This window comes from Podarcis cretensis (assembly GCF_951804945.1).
Source record: "Podarcis cretensis genome assembly, chromosome: 4".
Taxonomy (NCBI): Eukaryota; Metazoa; Chordata; class Lepidosauria; order Squamata; family Lacertidae; genus Podarcis; species Podarcis cretensis.
In genome coordinates this window covers 9,909,734-9,934,022 of record NC_137173.1, presented here as the reverse complement: position 1 = coordinate 9,934,022, position 24,289 = coordinate 9,909,734, and the positions used below count along the sequence as shown (strand labels likewise).

Here is a 24,289-nt window from a genome sequence, read left to right as displayed (position 1 = left end):
GTTAATGACGTTGGAATGAAACAAAGTGGTTCTAGCAATAAGGCAAAATAAGATTATGCAAGAATGGATTAATATCAGACGAAAATTTGAAGAGAATATGTGAGGATAAACAATTAAGGGTAAATTAAGAGGGTATGAATTTGCTGAACAAATTCTCAAATGGAATACAAAAAAGGAAGGTGTGAGGAAGTCATGAAAATAAGTAAATGATGGATAAGATATTTGAAAGAGGGATTTTTATTTTTTTCATTTTTATTTTTACGTTAAATTTTGGTTTTTGTATTTTCTTTGTGTGTTTTTTGTTTACTGTTTACTGTTTTGTAACTCTTTTCTTTTTTGTTAAAAACTTAATAAATATGATTAAAAAAAAAAAAAAGAAATCTTTTCCGCATGAGATCAGCTACCAAGTAGGCTCTTGTCCACAGTTCAGCCTTAATGGTTTTAGTTTTTCTTTTTTACTTTCTCAGCCGAACGTTTCAGATTGTGATCTGAATTAATACGCACACTTGAAGTATCCAATTTGGTTTTCTTGGCTTCATGTTGATTACAGGACAGGTGGTGGCGACTTTGAAGCTGATGCAGAGGAGTCTAAATTTAGTAGCTTTGGGAGATGTGGTTAAACATCGCTGTTGAGAATTAATAACGCTCTCCATTTAAATAATGCTTTCAGAGCAGCCTTGCACACATTATTTAAGTGTGAATGGCAAAGATACTTCAAAAGCTGCAATTATCACTGGTGTTTTGTGCCTTGGATGGAAGACATCAATTTCTGAGCTTTAATTTTCTCAGGCTTCTTTTGAAGAACTCTGCTTTACGCAGCTATTTTATATATATAGTCTCTACATTGGTTCATTTTCGGAGTCTTGACCTGGAAGATGATATATGAAGGCAGTGCGATTGTGCCAGAGCATGAAAGAATCATCCCCGTCTGAGTCGTCATGAGAAGTTGGCTGCTTAATTGCGTTCTGCCTTTAATATTTGCAGATGATGAATTTGTGAGACCACTCTTCCTTTCCCTTTATAGCACTGTGCAAAACACTAAATCTTGCATAGCTCATCAGCCTCTCTGGAATTTATTTTTTTTTGCTTTGTGCCCAGAAGACTTCCAACAAGGGGTGCGGGTCTGTGAGGGTGATGAGCTGGGGCCTCTTTGGCGCAACCATGGGCGTTGCTAAAAGTAAGGATTTGCAGGCAGCGCTGGGATATCAACAAAGTGTGAAAGGGCCAGGCAGCCTTCCCCTGCCATGTCCTGCAAGATGTGGGGCAAGATTAGTTGGGAGGGACCGGTGGGGTGGGGAAGAAACTGCTGGTCTGAGTCTGCTCCCCCACCAAGCAGTAAATGTACCGTATTTTTCGCCCCATAGGGTGCACCGCCCTATAGGGCGCACCTTGTTTTTTTTTTTGCGCGGGGGGGGGGGGGGAAATAAAGAAAAAAATATTTATTTCCCCCCCAGGCGCGGGGCTGGCGCGGGGGAAACCCGAGCTTCCCCCGACCCCAGCCCCCAGAACAGCCTGCTATCCGCAAGCCTAGGGAGCCCGGTGGGAAGTCGCACCGGGCTCCCCAGGCTTGCGGAGAGCTGCGCGAAGCCGGGGACTGCAGGCAGCTCCGCGCAACCCTAGGGAGCCCGGTGCGAAGTTGCGCCGGTCTCCCTAGGGTTGCGCAGAGCTTCCTGAAGCCTGGAGAGCGAGAGGGGTTGGTGTGCACCGACCCCTCTCGCTCTCCAGGCTTCAGCGAAGCCTGCATTCGCCCCATAGGACGCACACACATTTCCCCTTCATTTTTGGAGGGGGAAAAGTGTGTCCTACAGGACAAAAAATACGGTAACTTTTTAAATTTTATTTTTAATTTTTATTGAATTTTACAAGAAAAAAAAGAGAAACAAAGAACAATACATAACACTGTAAACACATTTATATACATGTTTTCCAAAATGCAAACTAAAAAAAAGACAAAAGACAAATGGAAAGGAAAAAAATACTTTTCATAACCAATAATATTACCAAATTCATGCTTCAAACCTTACAATATATAAATCCTAATTAAAATATTATAAAAGTCTTCCACCGCATTCACCGCACATCTCTTAGTTATCTTGCTTGCCTTTACATCTGTTCTTCAGTCATTTGCCTTCCTTGGGTTCTTTCATAATCTGTCAAATCTTTATGTTCTCCATAAAATTCCGCCTGAATTTTGTGGTCTCTGATTGAATCCCACCCAAAAAGTGTAGCAGTCTGGAAGCGCCCCATGTCACAAGCATAGCTGTCAACCGCCCTTATTTGGCGGGAAAGTCCCTTATCCCAGCGCCGTTTCCCACTGCTGTCCCTTATTGATGATGTCCCTTAAATTTCCCGGGTTTCAAAGGAAGCAGCTCCTCTCCCTCCCTCCCTGCCGGCCAGGGAGGAGGGAGGCTCCAACTGTGTTGCTTGGCTGCGTTGCTCACCCAATAAGGAGTCTAAGAACGATTGGGGGGCGGAGCTTGCATGCCTTGTGCCGATCAAATCGGCCGCGTTGCCTGGGGACTCGCTTTTGCTCAGCGCTTCCCAGCGGAGAGGTGACGGTGGTTTTCCTTGCTGCATCCCCTTTGCCGGGTTGCTGTGCTGTGGGAACCACCGCTTGAAGCTTCGTTTGGCTGCTGGCTGGGCTTTCTGCCTTTGACTCAGAGGGGCTCAGAAGTTGAACATACCTGTACCCAGAAAATCCCTTATTTTGGCTGCTGATCCCTTATTTCCGAGGCTGCTGGTCTCTTATTTTCAAATCTGTAAGTTGACAGCTATGGTCACAAGTGATGTATTTTATTGACAAACACGACAGCGCGTTTTAAAATGTAGCCGAGGAGAACTCTCCGGAAACTTTCCAAGCAGCTCTGCTTCTCATTCTCCCCTTTCCCCAATCCACCTGTGCCTCCAGCTGTCAGTTTTCGTTTTTCTCTGGCGTGAGATCACGCTGGGGGAATGTCTATGGTGGCCAGCAGCCAGGGGCGTGAACAGCAGGCGAGGGAGAAAGTTGGTGTCTGAAACACCCACCTGGACTGCGGAGATTGCCTCCATTTGCCAAGGAGAGAACTTTGCCCCAGACCACGTCAACAAATCCCTTCCTGCGGGGATTTCCTAATAGAAAAATGTTCCGGGTTCTGAGAATCAATTACGGTGCCGCTTGTTTAAAATGCCTCCTGCGCCGGTAAATCAGGAATTGACAGCTCCGAGCTTGGAATCCTGTAGGATGCCAGCTTGGGTGAAGTACACAGAGACACGCATAGGTTTTTGGTACTGTGTTTTAGGATTTTGCAAGGGGTGTGTATGTGTATAAGATTTTGCATGGGTTTGGAGAAAGAAACTAGGGAGAAAACTTCTGACATAACGCTAGAACTTTTGGACACCCAACGAAGCTGATTGTCGGAAGGTTCAGCACAGGCAAAGGAAAGGACTTCTTCCTGCAGCGTGTAGTTCAACTGTGGAACTCACTGCCACAAGAAGTAACGGTTGACTTCAAAAGAGGGGTAGATAAGTTCATGGGGGATAGTGCTCTCGATGGCTACTAGTCATGCTCTCCATGTCCTGCCCATGTCATGCTCGCGGGGTCCCCACAGCCATCCGGTTGGCCACAGTGAGAACAGAAAGGCCTCTTCTTCCCATCTTGTAACCATCTAAAATACATTTTCGTTATGTGAATAAATGCAATGCAGCTTACATAAGTAGCACACACCTGATTCTTTTATTTAAGACAGTTTCTCTCTTTTAATTCCTCCCCATCAGCCTTGGATATGTGAAAACAACAACAACAACAACAAATTTTATTTATACCCTGCCCTCCCCGGCCAGAGCTGGGCTCAGGGCAGTTAACACTAGTAAAATTACAATAAAAACATAATTGGGGGGGGGGACCAATTTAAAATGCAGGTTAAAATGCAGCCTCATTTTAAAAGTAGCCCATGGATCAACACCATAAGGGGAGGGAAACATAAGGGTAATATTATTATTATTATTATTATTATTATTATTATTATTATTATTATTATTATTTTACTTATACACCGTCCATCTGGCCAGGCCTCCCCAGCCACTCTGGGCGGCTCCCAACAGAATATTAAAAACACAGTAAAACATCAAACATTAAAAACTTCCCTCAACAGGGCTGCCTTCAGATGTCTTCTAAAAGTCAGGTAGTTGTTTATTTCCTTGACATCTGATGGGAAGGCGTTCCACAGGGCGGGTGCCACCACCGAGAAGGCCCTCTGCCTGGTTCCCTGTAACTTCGCATTTCACCGTGAGGGAACACACAAAAAACAAACACACAAAATTAGTTTCACAGCATCACATAATGCAGGCAAGGAATTTGGATCCCTGGTGTTAGAATGCAGCGTTCCGACAACCATGGCCTTCATTCAGTTCAAACAAGTTTCTAGACTTTATGGCAGTGGAGGCTTTTATGCCCTGATGCTTGGGGAAAACATCAGCAAGCCTGAGCCGAACTCTTGCTGGGTGAGAGGTAAGCAAATGCTGACATTCTTCCTAGATGTTTTCCTCTCTCTCTCCCGCCTCCTCCACCCCACCCCCCCGGCCATGTTCTGCAGAGGCGAAGCAAATTATGCAAAATAAACCGGCCTGCTTTGCATATCTGATTTGAGATTGCTGTGTTTGCGTGACCTTGGGGCATACTGTGAATGCTTTCCTACACTGGTTCCCGTTTTGGTGGGAGCGGCGGTTTTCAGATTTCTCCTCATCGTGCCGAGAATCCTTCCTAAGTGATAATATATAATAATTTATTATTTGTACCCCGCACATCTGGCTGGGCTTCCCCAGCCACTCTGGGCGGCTTCCAACAAAGATTAAAAATACATTAAAATGTCACACATTAAAAACTTCCTTGTTCCTCTGCCGGGTGATGGAAGCACTGAATGACCTATGATCTGTGGGCTAATTTGCCCAAACATGAGTCCCAGTTGCAAGTATTTTTGCAGTGACTCCAGCTTCCTTGGGGTTCTTCCCCAGGTAATCTACAGAAGGTGCCAGATAGTTAGCAAGTCTGTCTTACCATAAGGTAAAAGGTGGCGCTGTGGTCTAAACCACTGAGCCTCTTGGGCTTGCCGATCAGAAGGTTGGCAGTTCGAATCCCCGTGATGGGATGAGCTCCTATTGCTCTGTCCCAGCTCCTGCCAACTTAGCAGTTCAAAAGCACACCAGTGCAAGTAGATAAATAGGTACCACTGCGCAGGAAGTTAAACGGCGTTTCCATGTGCTCTGGTTTCCGTCACGGTGTCCCATTGCGCCAGAAGCGGTTTAGTCCTGCTGGCCACATGACCCGGAAAGCTGTCTGCGGACAAACGCCGGCTCCCTCAGCCTGAAAGCGAGATGGGTGCCGCAACCCCGTAGTTGCCTTTGACTGGACTTAACTGTCCAGGGGTCCTTTACTTTTTGCCTTTTACTTTACCATACCCATCAACATCCCAAGTGATCCAAATTAGGATGCTCAGATTTTTTTGGGTCCCATGAGAGCCAGCAGACTCACCAGAGCGCCGGAACAAAAAAACATTCTGGGATCCAGTCAGAAGCCAGGAATGGCTTCTGTAATTCCAGGACATCCCACTTAAATTGGGACAGTTGAGCAGTATGTCTTAACACCTTCTTCCTCACCTTTCTCTAGGTTGAGTCCTCTTCAGTCACTCAGATACACACACACACACACACACACACACACACACATATATACAGTGATACCTCAGGTTAAGTACTTAATTCATTCCGGAGGTCCGTACTTAACCTGAAACTGTTCTTCACCTGAGGTACCACTTTAGCTAATGGGGCCTCCTGCTGCCGCCGCACTGCCGGAGCACAATTTCTGTTCTCATCCTGAAGCAAAGTTCTTAACCTGAAGCACTATTTCTGGGTTAGCGGAGTCTGTAACCTGAAGCGTATGTAACCCGAGGTACCACTATATACACACACACACACACACACACACACACACAATATAGTACAAAGACCGGAAGAAACACTATGGACAGAACAAGAAGAATAAAGACAGAGTATGAATGCTTCACCTATAGGATTATAAATCATTTAATGTGTTAATGCGAATGGAAATCGCTAAAATTGTAGCTGTGGTATAAGGGTTTGTTTTTCTGACTGGTGTGTAATTGGAATAAGATTATGGAACGCATAAATTATGAAAATAATCAAACTCTAGCATGCGGGTGGCCGCATAAATTGTATAATTTGGCATTTGAAAGATTGGCATTATTAATTGTATTATAATTTGGTATGGGCATAATGAGGCTTTTATTGCATTATTGCAGTGCTTTTTTTCTGGGGGTACGCATACCCCTAAACATTTTGTGAATCTAAGTTTGACCTCATTGAGGGGCAGTATTTCAGTATGAGTAAGAAAATGAGAGTACACCTAAACGTTTGGGTTTTTTTTTTTAAGAAAAAAAGCACTGGGTTGTTGTAATTGAAAATTAATAAAAATTATTATCGGGGGGGGGGGAAGGAACTCAGATATGTAAGTCTCTCCATTAATTCGTTTAATCCTCTTTTAAAGCCATCCAAGTTGGCGGCCGTCGCTGCCTGCTGTGGCAGCGAGTTCCATTGTTTAACTAAGTGCTGTGTGAAGAAGTACCGTATTTTTTGCTCCATAAGACGCACTTCTTCCTAAAAAGTAAGGGGAAATGTCTCTGCGTCTTATGGAGCGAATGTGTGGTCCCTGGAGCCAAATTGCCCAGGGGTGAAAAGCAGATCATGCTTTTTTTTTTTTGAAAGAGGGAAGTGGGTGTTGAAACAAAGCCACTGATTGCAAGCTATCGGGAGCAAGATAAGGGAGGCTAGCAATAAAGGAGGCTGCCTGGGAGCGGGGAGGTAAAGACAGCAAACTTGCAAGGAGAGGAGACGGGAAGACTAAAGCAATGAGGAGAGAAAATAGAAGAAAAGGAGGAGCAAAAAAATGCCCCAGCTAAGGAAGAGACACTAAGGCAAACAAGAGGGAAGGGAGTGTTGAAAAGAAGCAACTGATTGGTGGGATCGGAAGAGAGATAAGGGAGGCTAGCGGAGGCTGCCTGGGAGGGGGGAGGTAAAAGCCCATGGATCCTCAGGATTTTTGCACTGGGTCACCCCAAATTCACCATCAGATCACATAGCATGTCCATGGCTACAGCCTGCACCAAAAAAATCACGCACCCACTGTTTCGTGGGGTTGCAATGGTGCAAAAACCTGGGTACAAAGCACGGATCCACATGGATCCTCAAGATTTTTGCATTGGGTCACTCCAAATTCACCATCAGATCACATGTCTGTGGCCACAGCATGAACCACAAAAATCATACATCCACTGTTTCATTCAGAATCTTTTTTTTTCTTGATTTCCTCCTTTAAAAATTAGGTGTGTTTTATGGTCAGGTGCATCTTATGGAGCGAAAAATACGGTACTTTCTTTTATTTACATACATTTCAGGCCAAGCACAGCTGAGGCTTGTTGGGTCTCCGAACTGGGCTGAAAAGCCCCCTCTTCTGACTCCTGCCATCTCCGCCAGCTGCTGGCGGCACTGCCAGTTTTTCATCTGGCATCCCTAGCCCTGCCATCATCGCCAACTTTTCTCTTTTTGCATGTGGCTAAAAATAGTTGGAGCCACTTGCTTTCTAACCGCTGCCTGACCTGTGGCAATATAGCAGGGGGAAGCTTTTCCTACTGAATCGATAACTGGAAAAGCTTTGACTTCCTCAACTCTTGCCTGCCACAGAGATGTTTCAAAGGCACAGGTAGCGGCGACTCCTCGTTGGAAAGCTGGGGTCACAAGATTGAATCCATCAGTTTGGTTGAATTTTAACTAAACAGTTCTAATTGGATTTTGAATAAATATGCAATTATTCGTGACTGCTTCAAATGTCATTGTGATATTATCTTCCTTAGCGATAGTGCACACCGCTTTCTGAATAATGCTTTTTATAGGGGAGGGGGCACTGGGGGCGAGTTTTGGAAAAAGTTTGGGAACTAGTGATCCACCCCAGAATGAACTTAATTCATGTTCAGTTCACCCGATGATTACGAGAACTATTTTCAGGTGTAGTAGTTCAGAGATTTTTTTTTAAACGAATACAGTGAACTTTATTCTGCTGCTGAACTGGTTCTCATTCCAAGCCTGGTCCAAATTTTATTTTAGCCCCAAATCCAGTGCTCATAAGGCAGCGGAATACAGTGGTACCTCGGTTCTCAAACGTCTCTGTTGACAAATGTTTTGGAACCCAAACACTGAAAACCTGGAAGTAAATGCTTCCGTTTTTGAATGTGCCTCCTTCCGCTGCGTGTTTTTCAATTTTCTGAATTGAATTGAGGCTTCCATATTGAGTTTTTGGTTTCCAAACGTTTTGGAATTCGAATGGTCTTCCGGAACGGATTACGTTTGAGAACTGAGGTACCACTGTAGCAGAATACCGTATTTTTCTGTGTATAAGACGAGGTTTTTTTCTTTAAAATTTTTGTTAAAAATTGGGGTTCGTCTTATACATGGATAGTACATAGGGGGGAAGTGTGATTGGTTGCTGCTGCGAGCCGGAGATTGTCAGCAGCTATTGGGTGTGTTATTGTTGACTGCGTCAAGGGCTGATAGGCCTTTGCTATGCGTGCGAGTGACAGCATAGGTCAGGCAGATGGGCAATTTTCGGCAATCCCCCCTAAAAAAGCTCAACAACTATGGGCAACCCAAATGCATTTTATATAATAGGGTATATTTTAAATATAAAATATATAAAATAATAGGGTATATTTTATATACCCTAAAATGTATTTTATATAATTGACTTTTTTTTTATTCTTTGTGCAGTCATACCTCGTGTTGCAGCTGCTTCAGGTGGCGTTTTTTTGGGTTGTGAACTGCAGAAACCCTGAAAGTACCGGAACAGGTTACTTCCGGGTTTCAGCGGTTGCGCATGTTCAGAAGCGCCGAATTGCAACCCATGCATGCGCAGACGCGGGTTGCGAACACTGTGGGTTGAGAACGTGTATCCCGCACAGATCACGTTCGCAACCCGAGCATCCACAGTATATCGTATTGTTGTTTTATTGCTATGGCCGATGACTGATGCAAATAAAGATTCAATCAATCAATCAATCTTCCCACCAAAAAACTCAAGAACTCTGGGCAATCTCCACCCATTTTCTTAATTTGGAGTCCCCCAAAATAGGGGGCGTCTTATACACGGAGACATGTTATACATGGAAAAACGCGGTATACTCGCCTCTACCTGTTTTCTGTGCGCCTCAATCTACTGGGTCCAAACCCTGTGTTTCTTTTGATCCTAGTTGTAGCTGTCGTCGCTGAAGATGTCCAATAATGGCCTAGAAGCAGAAGACAAGCCCCCGGCTCCTCCAATGAGGAACACTAGCACGATGATAGGCAGCGGGAGCAAAGAGGCGGGACCCTTGAACCACGGCTCCAAACCTTTGCCTCCTAATCCGGAAGAGAAGAAGAAGAGGGACCGCTTTTACCGTTCCATCTTACCGGGAGACAAAAGTACGCTGGCCTCGTTTTTTGCCTTTTGCTCACTCGCTCATTGATTTCATTTGAGATTCGCTCCACGTGAAACGGCTGCTCTTCCAAGAGGAGGTTTTTAAGCAGAGGTTGGGTGACTGCAATTCCCTGCGTTGCCGGGTGTTGGACTAGAGACCTTTGGGTTCCCCTCCAACCCCACTGGGACGCAGGTGGCGCTGTGGGGGACGCAGGTGGCGCTGTGGGTTAAAGCCTCAGCGCCTAGGACTTGCCGATCGAAAGGTCGGCGGTTCGAATCCCTGCGGCGGGGTGCGCTCCCGCTGCTCGGTCCCAGCGCCTGCCAACCTAGCAGTTCGAAAGCACCTCCGGGTGCAAGTAGATAAATAGGGACCGCTTACCAGCGGGAAGGTAAACGGCGTTTCCGTGTGCGGCTCTGGCTCGCCAGAGCAGCGATGTCATGCTGGCCACGTGACCCGGAAGTGTCTCCGGACAGCGCTGGCCCCTGGCCTCTTAAGTGAGATGGGCGCACAACCCCAGAGTCTGTCAAGACTGGTCCGTACGGGCAGGGGTACCTTTACCTTTACTTTACCAACCCCACAGTTCTAGGATTCTGTGTTTCTAGAGTCTCGGAATCGTGTCGCAGAATTGCAGAATTGGAAGGGACCCCAGGGATCATCTAGTCCAGGCATGTTCAACAGGTAGATAGCGATCTACTGGTGATTGCCGGGTGTTCCTGGTACATCCTGGTTGATCTCTGGCCCCTCAGTGATTTTCTTACAAAAAAGCAAAACAACAACAACCAACTTTGGCTTACTAAAAAAATCTCCACATCTTTGGCTTACTAAAAAAAGATCCACAACTTTGGGTAGATATCTGAAGGAGCGTCTCCACCCCCATTGTTCTGCCCAGACACTGAGGTCCAGTTCCCTCATTGCGAGAAGTGAGGTTACAGGGAACCAGGCAGAGGGCCTTCTCGGTGGTGGCGCCCGCTCTGTGGAACTCCCTCCCACTAGATGTCAAGGAAATAAACAACTACCAGACTTTTAGAAGACATCTGAACGTAGCCTTGTTTAGGGAACCTTTTAATGTTTGATGCATTACTGTATTTTAATATTTTGTTGGAAGCCGCCCAGAGTGGCTGGGGAAGCCCAGCCAGATGAGCGGGGTATAAATAATAATAATAATAATGATCATCATCATCATCATCACTGCCAGTCTTTTTACAACAATGGGTAGATCAATGCCAGCTTTTTTATACTGTGAATAGATTGCAGTCTATTGGGAGTTGGCTATCCCTGATCTAGTCCAAGCAATGCAATTGCTTGGTTTCACTGACAGGGGCCCTTTGGATCGTTTGACAGAGGCCTGTCTCAAGGCACCTCTGTTGCCCCTCTGCATCCTGGTTTCACACCCTTCTTTTTCTGGCATGGCTCTTTCTGTGACAGGCCAAAGCTCAACAGGTGAAGCTCCGACACCGCTGCATCTCTATGCTGGGAAATGCCTAACCTGTTGAATGTCTGTCAGCCACATTGCCGTTTAAAAAGCAAACTCTTCTAACGGCAGGAGACGTGGCTTCGGCAAGTCAGATCAGGAAAACATCTCATTGCTGTTTCTTCAGTCGTGAAGAAATCAAACAAACCCTTTGCATATTTTTAGCAGCAAGTCAAGATTGTTTACTCTTGGGTTTAAGTTGCAATCTTGAGCTAGAATTCTAATTGAGGATAGAATCCTCAAGACACGTCCTTGGGTGCAATTTTTTTTTTAAGCGAGAGAATCTGTGGCTCGAGTAAATATGTTTTGGATCCAACATATTTACTCAGACGTAAGCAGCGACTTTGAGAGAGGCCAGAAAGGGAGACCAGGACATCAATAAAGTCTTTCCGAAGGAATTGCTTCCCATGAGGCACCCCCCAAGTGATTTTCGATATATGAATAAAACAGTTAAATATATAACATCTTGCTTATTGGAAAACAATTAAAAAAAATAGATATATATTTTTTAAAAAAGCAACTGCACGGACACAAAATCAGTATACAGTCGTACCTTGGAAGTCAAACAGCTTAGTTCCCAAACGTTTTGGCTCCCGAACATTGGAAACCCGGAAGTGACTGTTCCAGTTTGTGAACTATTTTTAGAAGCTGAAGTCTGATGGGGCTTCTGCGGCTTCCGATTGGCTGCAAGAACTTCCTGCAGCCAATCAGAAGCTGCACTTTGGTTTCCAAACATTTTGGAAGTCGAACGGATTCCGGTCAGCTTCCAAGATGCGAATGTAGTTCTAAATTAGATGCCAATGGGGATAAGGGTTTTAGAAGGCATGTTGAAAGAGAAATGCCTTTAACAGGGGCTGAAAAGTTGATAGAGAAGGTATCCCCTCTGATACTAATAGGAGAGAGATCCTATTGGTAGAGGAACCATCATATCAGAAGGCCCAATTCTGACATCATGATAAGACCTTCCTGATAGAATGGTAGCTGTGGGGTGCACTTCTGCAAAACACAGCAATCGGTTGGATATGTGGGAATATTTTGCCCCTCCCCAAGCTATGTAGGGGTTCGTACATCGAAACCATACCTTGTATAGTAAAGGTAAAGGTAAAGGTAAAGGTAAAGGTAAAGGTAAAGGTAAAGGTAAAGGTAAAGGTAAAGGTAAAGGTAAAGGTAAAGGTAAAGGTACCCCTGCCCATACGTGCCAGTCTTGACAGACTCTGGGGTTGTGCGCCCATCTCACTCAAGAGGCCAGGGGCCAGCGCTGTCCGGAGACACTTCCGGGTCACGTGGCCAGCGTGACATCGCTGCTCTGGCGAGCCAGAGCCGCACACGGAAACGCCGTTTACCTTCCCGCTGGTAAGCGGTCCCTATTTATCTACTTGCACCCGGGGGTGCTTTCGAACTGCTAGGTTGGCAGGCGCTGGGACCGAGCAGCGGGAGCGCACCCCGCCGCAGGGATTCGAACCCCCGACCTTTCGATCGGCAAGTCCTAGGCGCTGAGGCTTTAACCCACAGCGCCACCTGCGTCCCTTTACCTTGTATAGTATTTCCTTACTATTTCTTTATTAAATTAATATGCTGCCCTTTATCCGAGGATCACGGTGCGGTTCACAGTATAAAAATGCAGAAATGCATAACGAGGAGAACAGTACACCCCTCCCCACACGTTTAAAAGGCAATAGATTATTTAACTAGCCCAAACCCTGGAGAAGAGAAATGTTTTTGCCCGGCACCCAAAGTTATATAATGATGGCGCCTGTGTTGCCACCCTCCAGACTTTTCCTGGAGGAGGCACACAAAGAAGGGCCACAGATGATGGTCGCAGGGGCCGGGTCGGTTCATATGGGGAGAGGCGGTCCTTGAGGTATTGCGGTCCTGAGCCGTTTAAGGCTTTATAGGTCAAAACCAGCACTTTGAATCGGGTCCAGAAACCAATTGGCTGCCCGTTTAGTCGAGCCAGGATTGGTGCTCAAACCGTCTTGTCCCAGTGAGCGGCCTGGCCGGCGAATTCTGCACCAGACTGTCTTCAGGGGCCAAGTATAATGCATTGCAGTAGTCTAACCAAGAGGTTAAGGGACGCGGGTGGCGCTGTGGGTTAAACCACAGAGCCTAGGACTTGCCGATCAGAAGGTCGGCAGTTCGAATCCCCGCGATGGGGTGAGCTCCCGTTGCTCAGTCCCTGCTCCTGCCAACCTAGCAGTTTGAAAGCACGTCAAAGTGCAAGTAGATAAATAGGTACCACTCCGGCGGGAAGGTAAAGGTGTTTCTGTGAGCTGCTCTGGTTCGCCAGAAGCGGCTTGGTCATGCTGGCCACATGACCTGGAAGCTGTACGCCGGGTCCCTTGGCCAATAAAGCGAGATGAGCGCGGCAACCCCAGAGTCAGTCACAACTGGACCTAATGGTCAGGGGTCCCTTTACCTTTACTTTAACCAAGAGGTTACCAGAGCATAGACAGAAGTAGTTAGTCTATCCCTGTCCAAATAGGGGCACAGCTGGGCCACTGTGGCCACCTGAGCCCCAAGCGACAGCCGAGGGTCCAGAAGTACCCCTAAACTACGTACCCCCTCCTCCAGAGGGAGTGTAATCTAGTCAAGCTTGGCCCCCTACCCACAAATATTGAGGGGGCTGATGTACCTTCGGCCCCCTATAGTTGGCGTCCCAGCATGCCATATCTTTTGCACAACAACCTGGTGGAAGTCACTGGTTTTTGGCTAACCTTCTACCAGTTTGGGGAAAGATTAACCCGTTAGAGAAAGGAGAGGCCCGCTTTTAAGAATCCTGGTTGTAAAAGTTTTAAAGTTCTGGCCTTGCTTTTAAAGGCCCCGTTGAAAATTCCCACAAACGCTATCAAAAGGGATTAGATTGCAAATCCGGGTTCAGCGGGCCTTAAAATTGCTAATCCCCATAAGCTCCTGTCTCACGCTGCTCTGTACAGTGTTTTAGCATTGCGGGGGGGGGGGGGGGGGAAGAGAGAGGAAAAAAAAAGGGGAAAAAGATTATAGCGTTAATATTTTAATGCGTTCAGACTCAGACCGCCAAAGCTCTTCGGATTTTGGTCGGCGAAAACCATCTGTTGCTCGTATGCTCTTGTAATCCGCCCCCATAACAACGTACGGGCCAGTGGTATTTAACCGGGTTTGAAGGTAATTAATGTAGTTCTCCGTAGCTGCAGTCTTGTGTTTTGTTTTTAAACTGCTTATGCAAGGACACAGAAAGAGTTAATGGCATTAGCAGGGCTAATTTAGAGGGACTCTCTAAAGTGGGCAGCCCAGTGCCCCTGGTTAGCGTGGGTTTCTGCATTTTAACAGCTTTAGGATAGCGTTAAAATACCACGTGAAAATTAAGAGCTAACTCCGAAAGGTTCTTTAAAAAATTGTGTTCTAATATTCATGTTTTTTACTGAAGGAATTATCATTTAAAGAAATAAAGTGGTACAAAGAAAAAAAGGGGGGAAATGAGGGTGTGGGGAGAGAACAAAGATGTGTAAAAGAAAGGGGGGTGGGAATCTTCAAAAATGCAATGTAATATACTCCCATAATACATTCTTACTTAAATTGATATAGTGTTATTATCCTAATGCATATATAAACGTTAATAGCCTACGACATTCCAAATGTTATCATATTTATCCAACAAAGTATATCTGTAAGCAGACCGTTCATAAGTTGCAAGTGTTGTCTGGGGAAACCCAGCCAGATGGGTGGGGTATAAATAAATTATTATTATTATTATTATTATTATTATTATTATTATTATTATTATTATTATTATTTTGTCAATCCATTGATTCAAGGCTTTCATATTCTTCCAATTCGTCAATATCACTCTTAATAATAATAATAATAATAATAATTTATACCCCGCCCTCCCCAGCCAAGACCGGGCTCAGGGCGGCTAACACCAGGTAAAAACAATTGATTAAAGTACAACTTAAAAACAAGATTAAGTACAACATTAAAATGCAGCCTCATTTTAGTAGACACTCAAATCAAAAACTTTTTGGGGATGAAAACGTCAAATCTTCACCAAGACCAGCTATCCAGATTGGTCCTACGTGGGCCAGAAAAAAACCAGGGAAGTCCGCATCACAGAAGGAGAAAGGAAAAGGGTCACCATTAGGGCAGGTAGAATTTTTGGTGTCCTGTTGTTAATTTCCATACTGCAGGTATATAGTTCGAAAGAATATTATCTGCTGAGAGATTTAACTGTTTCTGCACAGTCAGAGTTATACAGTTCAGCACTTCCTCCTAAAACTTGTTAAGTATATAACTCTAAAATGTTATTGTGAGTTTCCTTCCTCTCCCCTGGCTGCCTCCATGCTTAACAGTTGCATGTCAAACACAGCCCACAAGAGCAACCTTTCCATGTCCTTGGGTTTCTAGCTGAGAAAGAGCCATACCACTTGAATTTCTGCCTGCCCACATAATTTGGGGGATTAAAAAAAAAGATCAGTCTCAGCCCTACCCTCTTGTTTAGGAGACCGTAGTAGCTATTAGCTCACTAAGGCCCCGTCCGCACTATGCATTCAAAGGACTTCATTAGCACTTTCTACAGTCACGGTTTCTCCCCGAAGCACCCTGGGAACTGTAGTTTGCTAAGTGCAAGTGCTCTTGAGGTTTAGCAGGTCCGTGTGGGTACAGTCAAATAACCTGCTCCCAACCTGCTTAGGGCAGGAATAGGGAACCTGCTGCCCTGCAGATGTTGCAGGACCCAACTTCCATCGTCTCCAGCCAGGCTGGCAAATGCCCAGGGATTATGGGAGTTGTAGTTCAGCAGCCTGCAGGTGATCGTCAACACGAGCTCTCTGGTCTGTGCTGAGAAAGACCTGGGAGTGGGGGCTTATTCCATCTTGTGCGCCAATCCCCTTATCAATATGGCAGCTTCTTTCCCCATGGCTCAGAGCTTTCCAAACCAGGGTGGATTTGATTTAAATCACTAGTCAGTAAGACTTGATTTGAAGCAAGAATAAACTATCTTGTCTGTCTATATAAATCGACAGTAACAGTGCTGGCTAACGTAGTCGTTTCCCTTTTGGGGATGTTTTTTTTCTTCCCCTTCAAACAGCCAACAAGAAGAAGGAGAAAGAGCGCCCTGAGATCTCCCTCCCTTCCGATTTTGAGCACACGATTCACGTTGGGTTTGATGCTGTCACAGGCGAATTCACAGTAAGGACAATGGGGGACAGCCGGGGTGAGGGGTGGCAGCGAGAGATATGAATGGAAATGGTGGACGGTTCTTACCTGTTGTGCTGATGGATATAAATTGCAGGCCATCAGTGATCTACTTAGTAACTGATGGTTGGGGTATTTATTTTTTTCTCTACCCAGCGATTGATTCATGGGCCACACCGTGGTGTCTTCTCCTCGAACTTTTATCCTCACAACAACCCTGCGTTTTAGGACTGGGCGATACCCGGTTTTCAGCATTGCAATATTATCACCAGTGATATACTGATAACATCACAATGTCTGTAATAGGGATGGAGCTCTGTAGAGGCATCGGCTGATTTTTGCATAGCACACACACAGAGCGTGATTCGCAACATATTGCCGGGTCAAAACTTGCGTGTTCAGACCCAGAAACCTCCCCCCTAAATAAATTTACACTTGACTCAAGTTTTGGTTTTTGGCAGAATTTAGGCCACAACTTTATTGATTACAGAAAGTGACTGGTTGCATAGGCTTACAAGTTGTGACGATTTGCTACGCGGCAGGCGAAACCCAAATGGCAACAGCCCATCAGCCAAGTGGGGGAAATTCCTGCCGTGCCCCTGTCCCAATGACAGATGACACACGACAGCATAGCAATGTCAAGCGCAAAGCCCTAAAAGTAGGGAGAGGTGGGCGGGTGTTCCGAATGCACGCGCCAAAAGAGGAAGCTCTGGGTCACGTGCATGGGCATAACTAGGTCCCTCGAACCGTTTGGACTGCGCCCCATTGGCCAGATTGCACCCAGCAACAAGGGACCTGGGGCGCGGGTGGCGCTGTGGGTTAAACAGAGCCTAGGACTTGCCGATCAGAAGGTTGGCGGTTCGAATCCCCACGACAGGGTGAGCACCCATTGCTCGGTCCCTGCTCCTGCCAATCTAGCAGTTCGAAAGCACGTCAGAGTGCAAGTAGATAAATAGGTACCGCTCTGGCCAGAAGGTAAACGGCGTTTCCGTGCACTGCTCTGGTTCTCCAGAAGCGGCTTAGTCATGCTGGCCACATGACCCGGAAGCGGTACGCCAGCTCCCTCTGCCAATAAAGCGAGATGAGCGCCACAATCCCAGAGTCGGCCATGACTGGACCTAATGGTCAGGGGTCCCTTTACCTTTACCTTTTATGAGGTACCTACCAAACGGTGTTGTGGCTGATCAATCGTACCCAACCACAACACAGGGTGTCGGTTATCCAGGTCTCACCGCAACACGTGCCCTCTTTAAGGGAGGACCCAATTTATGGAACCGACATCACGATATGGACTTCCAAAGTGGTTTTGGATGATCTATTGATATACCGTTTTTTTTGCTCTATAAGACTCATTTTTTCCCTCCTAAAAAGTAAGGGGAAATGTGTGTGCGTCGTATGGAGTGAATACAGGCTGCGCAACTATCCCAGAAGCCAGAACAGCAAGAGGGATCGCTGCTTCCGATGCGCAGTGATCCCTCTTGCTGTTCTGGGTTCTGGGATTCAGAATATTTTTTTTCTTGTTTTCTTCCTCCAAAAACTAGGCACGTCTTATGGTCTGGTGCATCTTATAGAGCGAAAAACATGGTATCTCCCAGCCCTACTCTGTGGTAGGATGGGCTGTGAGAGAAGGTAGCTGAGCTACGCTCACCCATGGCTGATCGGGGAGCACCCTAACTGTTGAAATATGACGGCTCTCTTAACAATGCATGCTGAACTGAGTGGCACCTTGATTTTGATCCCTGCCCCCTCCATAAAAAAGCCCACCTTGTGCTCTTTTAAGCAGCCTTGGCTAGCTGTCCTGGCAGGAGCTGGTGGAAGCTGTAGTTCACAATATCCAGAGGGCACCAGCTTGACACCAGCATAAAGGCTGCTCTCTATGCGTGAGTTGCACGCGTGGGAATGCTTAAGGTAATAAAACTGCAGCCATTGCTGTGGTCCTGAATGGGGTAACTGTGCCCTTGAAGGACCAGGTGCGCAGGCTGGGAGTCATTTTGGACTCACAGCTGTCCATGGAGGCGCAGGTTAATTCTGTGTCCAGGGCAGTTGTTTACCAGCTCCATCTGGTACACAGGGTGAGACCCTACCTGCCCTTGGAGTGCCCCGCCAGAGTGGTACATGCTCTGGTTATCTCTCGCTTGGACTACTGCAATGCGCTCTACGTAGGGCTACCTTTGAAGGTGACCCGGAAACTGTAATTAATCCAGAATGCGGCAGCTAGACTGGTGACTGAGAGTGGCCGCCGGGACCACATAACACCGGTTCTGAGAGATCTGCATTAGCTCCCAGTACGTTTCCAAGCACAATTCAAAGTGTTGGTGCTGACCTTTAAAGCCCTAAACGGCCTCGGTCCTGTATACCTGAAGGAGCGTCCCCACCCCCATTGTTCAGCCTTCAGGTGAAGGTCTGAGGGCCTTCTGGCGTTTACCTCGCTGTGAAAAGCCAAGTTACAGGGAACCAGGCAGAGGGCCTTCTCAGTAGTGGCGCCCGCCCTGTGGAAAACCCTCCCTTCTTATGTGAAGGAAATAAGCAGCTATCTTCTCTTTAAAAGACATCTGAAGGCAGCCCTGTTCAGGGAAGTTTTTAATATTTAACGCTGTATTGTTTTTAACACTTGATTGGGAACCGCCCAGAATGGCTGGGGAAACTCAGCCAGATGGGCGGGGTATAAATAATAATAATAATAATAATAATAATAATAATAATAATAATATTTATAACATTCTGCTTTGCGTGCAGAAGGTCCCAGGCTAAATTCTTGGCATTCCCAGCCAGGGCCGGGATTTCTCCCCGTTGGAAATCCTGGAGAGCTGCTGCCGTTCAGTGCAGACAGTACTGAGCTTTATGGTCTCAATCTGTGCAAGGCATCTTCCCGTGTTCCTACAAAACTGTCCTGATGGCTGTGCTCCTTGTCGTCTTCCCAGGGGATGCCTGAGCAATGGGCCCGCTTGCTGCAAACCTCCAACATCACCAAATCGGAGCAGAAGAAGAACCCTCAGGCTGTGCTCGACGTCCTGGAGTTCTACAATTCCAAAAAGACCTCCAATAGCCAGAAGTATATGAGCTTCACAGGTAGGTCATGATGAATGGATGGATGAGAAACCCTTCTGTTATGTACTGAGTTGAATAGGATCCAAAATGCAGCAGTCTGATTGGTCCTAGAACAATAGGATTCAGAATGCAGCAGTCTGATTGGTCGTAGAAAAATGCAGCAGTCTGATTGGTCGTAGAAAAATGCAGCAGTCTGATTGGTCCTAGAAAAATGCAGCAGTCTGATTGGTCCTAGAACAATGCAGTAGTATGATTGGTCCGCAGGAGCCACCCAAATCCAGGGGGAAGTGAATCCACAACCTGATTGGCCTACAGGAGAATCCCGGAATTAGCCAATCATGTGCAGCCCATTGTGTAAATAATGTATATAAAGCAGATATTGTGGGGGAACTTCCATTCCTCCTCAGCAATATGAGCTGAATAAAGAGCATGAAATCCACTCTCAACTCTGAGTATATTTCACCTTCCTTGCACAGGTAGTTGGGTGTGCTTGGTCAGCTTTTACTTGGCTTGCCTGTGAGGTATTTGTTGTTGTTTTTGAGACACCAAGAGAATTTGCACATATCCTGGCTACAAACTGACCGGTTGCATGTTCTGGTGGTGTGTGTGTATATATATATATATATATATATATATATATATATATATATATATGTGTGTGTGTGTGTGTGTGTGTGTGTGCGCGCGCGTGTGTGTGTGTTTTAGCGGGATTAAGGTAAATTCAACAGTACAGTCATACCTTGGTTTTCAAACAGCCTAGTTCTCGGACATTTCGGCTCCCGAATGAACGCAACACGGAAGTGAGTGTTCCGGTTTTCGAACGTTCTTTTGGAAGCCGAATGTCCAATGGGGCTTCCGTGGCTTCTGATTGGCTGCAGGAGCTTCCTGCAGCCAATCAGAAGCCATGCTTTGGTTTTTGAACGTTTTAAGTGAATAAAAATGAGATGGTAGGTGCTCTCTTCTTGGTGGTTGAAGCAGGTCTGCTTTTGCCCTTCTTCAGTGTGACGTTTAGGGACACTGGTGGCGCTGTGGGTTAAACCACAGAGCCTAGGACTTGCAGATCAGAAGGTTGGCGGTTTGAATCCCCATGATGGAGTGAGCTCCCGTTGTTCAGTCCCAGCTCCTGCCCACCTAGCAGTTCAAAAGCACGTCCAAGTGCAAGTAGATAAATAGGTACCACTGTGGCAGGAAGGTAAACGGCGTTTCAATGCTCTGGTTCGCCAGAAGCGGCTTAGTCATGCTGGCCACATGACCCGGAAGCTGTATGCCGGCTCCCTCAGCCAGTAAAATGAGATGAGCACCGCAACCCCAGAGTCGTCTGTGACTGGACCTAATGGTCAAGGGTTCCTTTACCTTTTCCTTTAATGTGACGTTTAAGCCTCTCATCCTGAGAAGTCTTGGATGGGTGACTAAAAGTGTGTAAGCCTTATTTTTACCCCACTCTTCAGCCAGAGCAGTTTACAGTGGTCAGTTCTAAGATGCTCTCTGCCTTCGGCCTTAAATTGGATAAGAAACAGCACAAAAGGAAAAGTGATTAGGAGGGAGGAGGAAGAAAGCAAACTCCAGCACTAGTTCTTGGTTACAAAGTTCTTATGGAGGAAAGGTTGTTCTGAAACGAATGGCTCTGCAGATTTAGTCTCTTTGCCTTTTCTGTTGGCGATTTTAGAGAATTGGTTTTCAGTAGTTTGATCTAGATTGCCTTTGGTTTTGTTTTGATTTCACGTGTAGGGGTTCTGAAAGGTGTTCTGTTTTTCTGTCCCCTTCCAGATAAATCTGCAGAAGACTATAACTCCTCCAACACGCTGGTAAGTCTAAGTTTAGTCTTGTAGCTATATTGAAGGCTGCAGTCGCAGGTGGAGTCAGTGCTAAAACCAGGAGGCTGATATGTCCCTAACTCAGGGGTGGGGAATCTGGGGTCTGCAAAGCCACCTTGCTCAGCGGTTCCTAAGCACCTGGCAATCTGCTGGTTATTGGGCGCTGCCAAGCCCTATCCTCGTCACTTGGAATGCAGAACCTGTGTGACGCTTTCAATATCGAGAGACTCCAGTTTGCATGTGCCCCAGGTAGCATGGCAACATCTGGGGAGTCACAAGTTCCCCATTAACCCCCATCACTACACCAAATTTTCTTCTTCTTCTTTGGCAATCTCTCGTAGCCGAGTAAGATTGTCTTCCATGAACACGGTCTAAACAGGGAGTCCGTAAGTGACTGTGGAGGCCAATTCTGGATCCACACGTCCTTCCACAGTGGGGACATAGGTTTCCGGGCAGGAGTTGAGAACAGTGTGGATTTGCCAAGCGTGCCTTCCTGTTAGCTTGTTTCTCTCTTTCATCCTGAGTTTGAATGTCTTCAAAGTCCATGACACCTTTGGTAAAGGCTGCTCTCCAATTGGAACATTTGCAAGCCAGTGTTTCCCAGTTATCCGTGTTTATACTTCATTTTTTTATAGATTTGCCTTGAGACAGCCTTTAAACCTCTTTTGTTGACCACCAGCATTACGCTTTCCATTTTTAACTTCGGAATAGAGTAGTTGCTTTGGAAGACGATAATCAGGCATCCACACAACATGACCAGTCCAATGAAGTTGATGTTGAAGAATCATCACTTCAACACTGGTGATCTTTGCTTCTTCAAGTACACTGGCATTAGTTTGCCTGTCTTCCCAAGTGATATATAGAATTTTTGGGAGACGCCGTTGATGGAATCTTTCAATTTTCTCCCGGTTGAAGTGCAGAGTGTTTGAGGACCGGGATATTCGCAGGGAAACCAAAATGCTTGTTTACAAAGCTATTGTGCTACCAACCTTCCTGTATACTTGTGAAACATGGACCACTTATAAACGCCATCTCCAAATACTTGATGGCTGTCAGCGGAATGTGTGAGAAGACTTTATGTCCTGTTCTCAAGGGAAGGGGGTGATAGGCATGTGGAGTTTTGGATTATCTGTTGCCCTGCTTCCCAGTTTGTGTGTGATTAGGCCCCTCCGATGTCACTGGCATAAAGAGAGCATTGTGATAGGTGGTGTTGCATCAGGGATGGGGGCCTGTGGCACTCGAGTTGTGGCTCCCATCATGTCTGGGGCTGGTGGCCTTTGGGGCCTGAGAACAGCTGGAGAGAATTAGGCTCCCCATCCCTGCATCACATCTTCATTTTCCAGCCTCCACCTCTACCATCCTACCATGGCAGATGTGCAAGTAAATGGGTAATCTCCTTTAAGATACCTTTTCTGTGCTACACCAATGGTGGCCATAGTATACCCACCTTTGATTTCGGCCAGTTTGCTCACTTACGCTCACTGGAGGCAGTTGGAGGATGGATGGCGGCTAACAGATTGAGGTTGAATCCTGACAAGACAGAAGTACTGTTTTGGGGGGACAGGGGGCGTGCAGGTGTGGAGGACTCCTTGGTCCTGAATGCGGTAACTGTGCGTCTGAAGGACCAGGTGCACAGCCTGGGAGTCATTTTGGACTCACAGCTGTCCATGGAGGTGGTCAATTCTGTGTCCAGGGCAGCTGTTTACCAGCTCCATCTGGTACGCAGGCTGAGACCCTACCTGCCCGCAGACTGTCTTGCCAGAGTGGTGCATGCTCTAGTTATCTCCCGCTTGGACTACTGCAATGCACTCTACATGGGGCTACCTTTGAAGGTGACTCGGAAACAGCAGTTAATCCAGAATGCGGCAGCTAGACTGGTGACTGGGAGTGGCCGCTGGGACCACATAACACCGGTCTTGAAAGACCTACACTGGCTCCCAGTACGTTTCCGAGCACAATTCAAAGTGTTGGACAGCAGCTCAAGAAGTTTGCTTCCCCTTTTAAAAAGTTCAGGTGAGGCCTAAGGGCAGAGGGGACGTGAAATGAATCTGAAGTCAGGGAGAACCGGCAGGACTGGAAAAACTGTTTTGCAAATTGGGAAGTTGATCTAGTTTTGCTGCTGTGGTTGTTGTTCTGTTCTTGCCAGAAGAAAGGAAAAAAACCACACACACACTTTCTCAAGTTGAAATCGAAAACAAGCGCAGGAAAAATAGTAGGCATGATGTAATTGCATTAAAACCATCTCTTCCAAAGAACGAATAAAATTAGACATCTGTATTTAACACCTACACATTCATCCGGCTTTCTCACTTTGGAGAGATCGTGCTCATTTTTCTTCTTCTGAAGATATTGTTGTGGACTCTCCTTCCGTGGAGCTTTTTAAGCTCACGAGTGATTTAGTTGTGATTCCCGCACTGCAAGAGGTTGGACTAGATCATGGGTAGGCAAAATAAGGCCCAGGGGCCGGATCTGGCCCAATCCGGCCCAGTCGCCCAATCTCAATCCATCCCACGGATGGGCCAGGAATCAGCGTGTTTTTACATGAGTAGAATGTGTCCTTTTATTTAAAATGCATCTCTGGGTTATTTGTGGGGCCTGCCTGGTGTTTTTACTTGAGTACAACGTGTGCTTTTATTTAAAATGCATCTCTGGGTTATTGGTGCGGCATAGGAATTCTTTCATTCCCCCCCCCCAAAAAAATATAGTCTGGCCCCCCACAAGGTCTGAGGGACGGTGGACTGGCCCCCTGCTGAAAAAGTTTGCTGACCCCTGGACTAGATGAACCTCGGGGTCCCTTCCGACTCTACAATTCCACGATTCTACAACATCCTGCAAGGCAGCAGAGATATAGGATCAAAAGCCCTCCTTAAAAATGTGGATTTATCAGGGACTGAGGGAAGTTTTAACTTCTCCCTGTCTTCCCCAAGTGTTCCAGAAATGAGTGATTGCCCACCAGTTTTCTCCAGAAGCAGGGAGGAGCAAGAATTTGCTCAGACACTTTCTGCCACCTTCCAAACTCTTTTCAAGACTTCAGTAGAGGCGACATCTTTCCACCTGGCCCATCTACAAGAATAAGCCTTTTATTGTTGTTTAGTTGTTTAGTTATGTCCGACTCTTCGTGACCCCATGGACCAGAGCACGCCAGGCACTCCTGTCTTCCACTGCCTCCCGCAGTTTGGTCAAACTCATGCTGGTAGCTTCGAGAACACTGTCCAACCATTCTCTGTCGTCCCCTTCTCCTTGTGCCCTCCATCTTTCCCAGCATCAGGGTCTTTTCCAGGGAGTCTCAG

General features: G+C 46.4%; 1 protein-coding gene across 2 annotated transcripts in view; it reads left to right on the top strand.

The window, feature by feature from the left end:
• Positions 1-24,289, top strand: part of PAK1 (p21 (RAC1) activated kinase 1) — a 99,660-nt gene that overhangs the window by 49,521 nt on the left and 25,850 nt on the right. For both annotated transcript variants that reach the window (XM_079973830.1, XM_079973831.1), the window contains 4 exons: positions 9,291-9,501; positions 16,031-16,131; positions 19,059-19,206; positions 20,953-20,990. In XM_079973830.1, coding sequence (XP_079829956.1) covers positions 9,312-9,501; positions 16,031-16,131; positions 19,059-19,206; positions 20,953-20,990 — 477 coding nt within the window. In that variant the 5' untranslated portion in view covers positions 9,291-9,311. The remainder of the gene's footprint in view (positions 1-9,290; positions 9,502-16,030; positions 16,132-19,058; positions 19,207-20,952; positions 20,991-24,289) is intronic.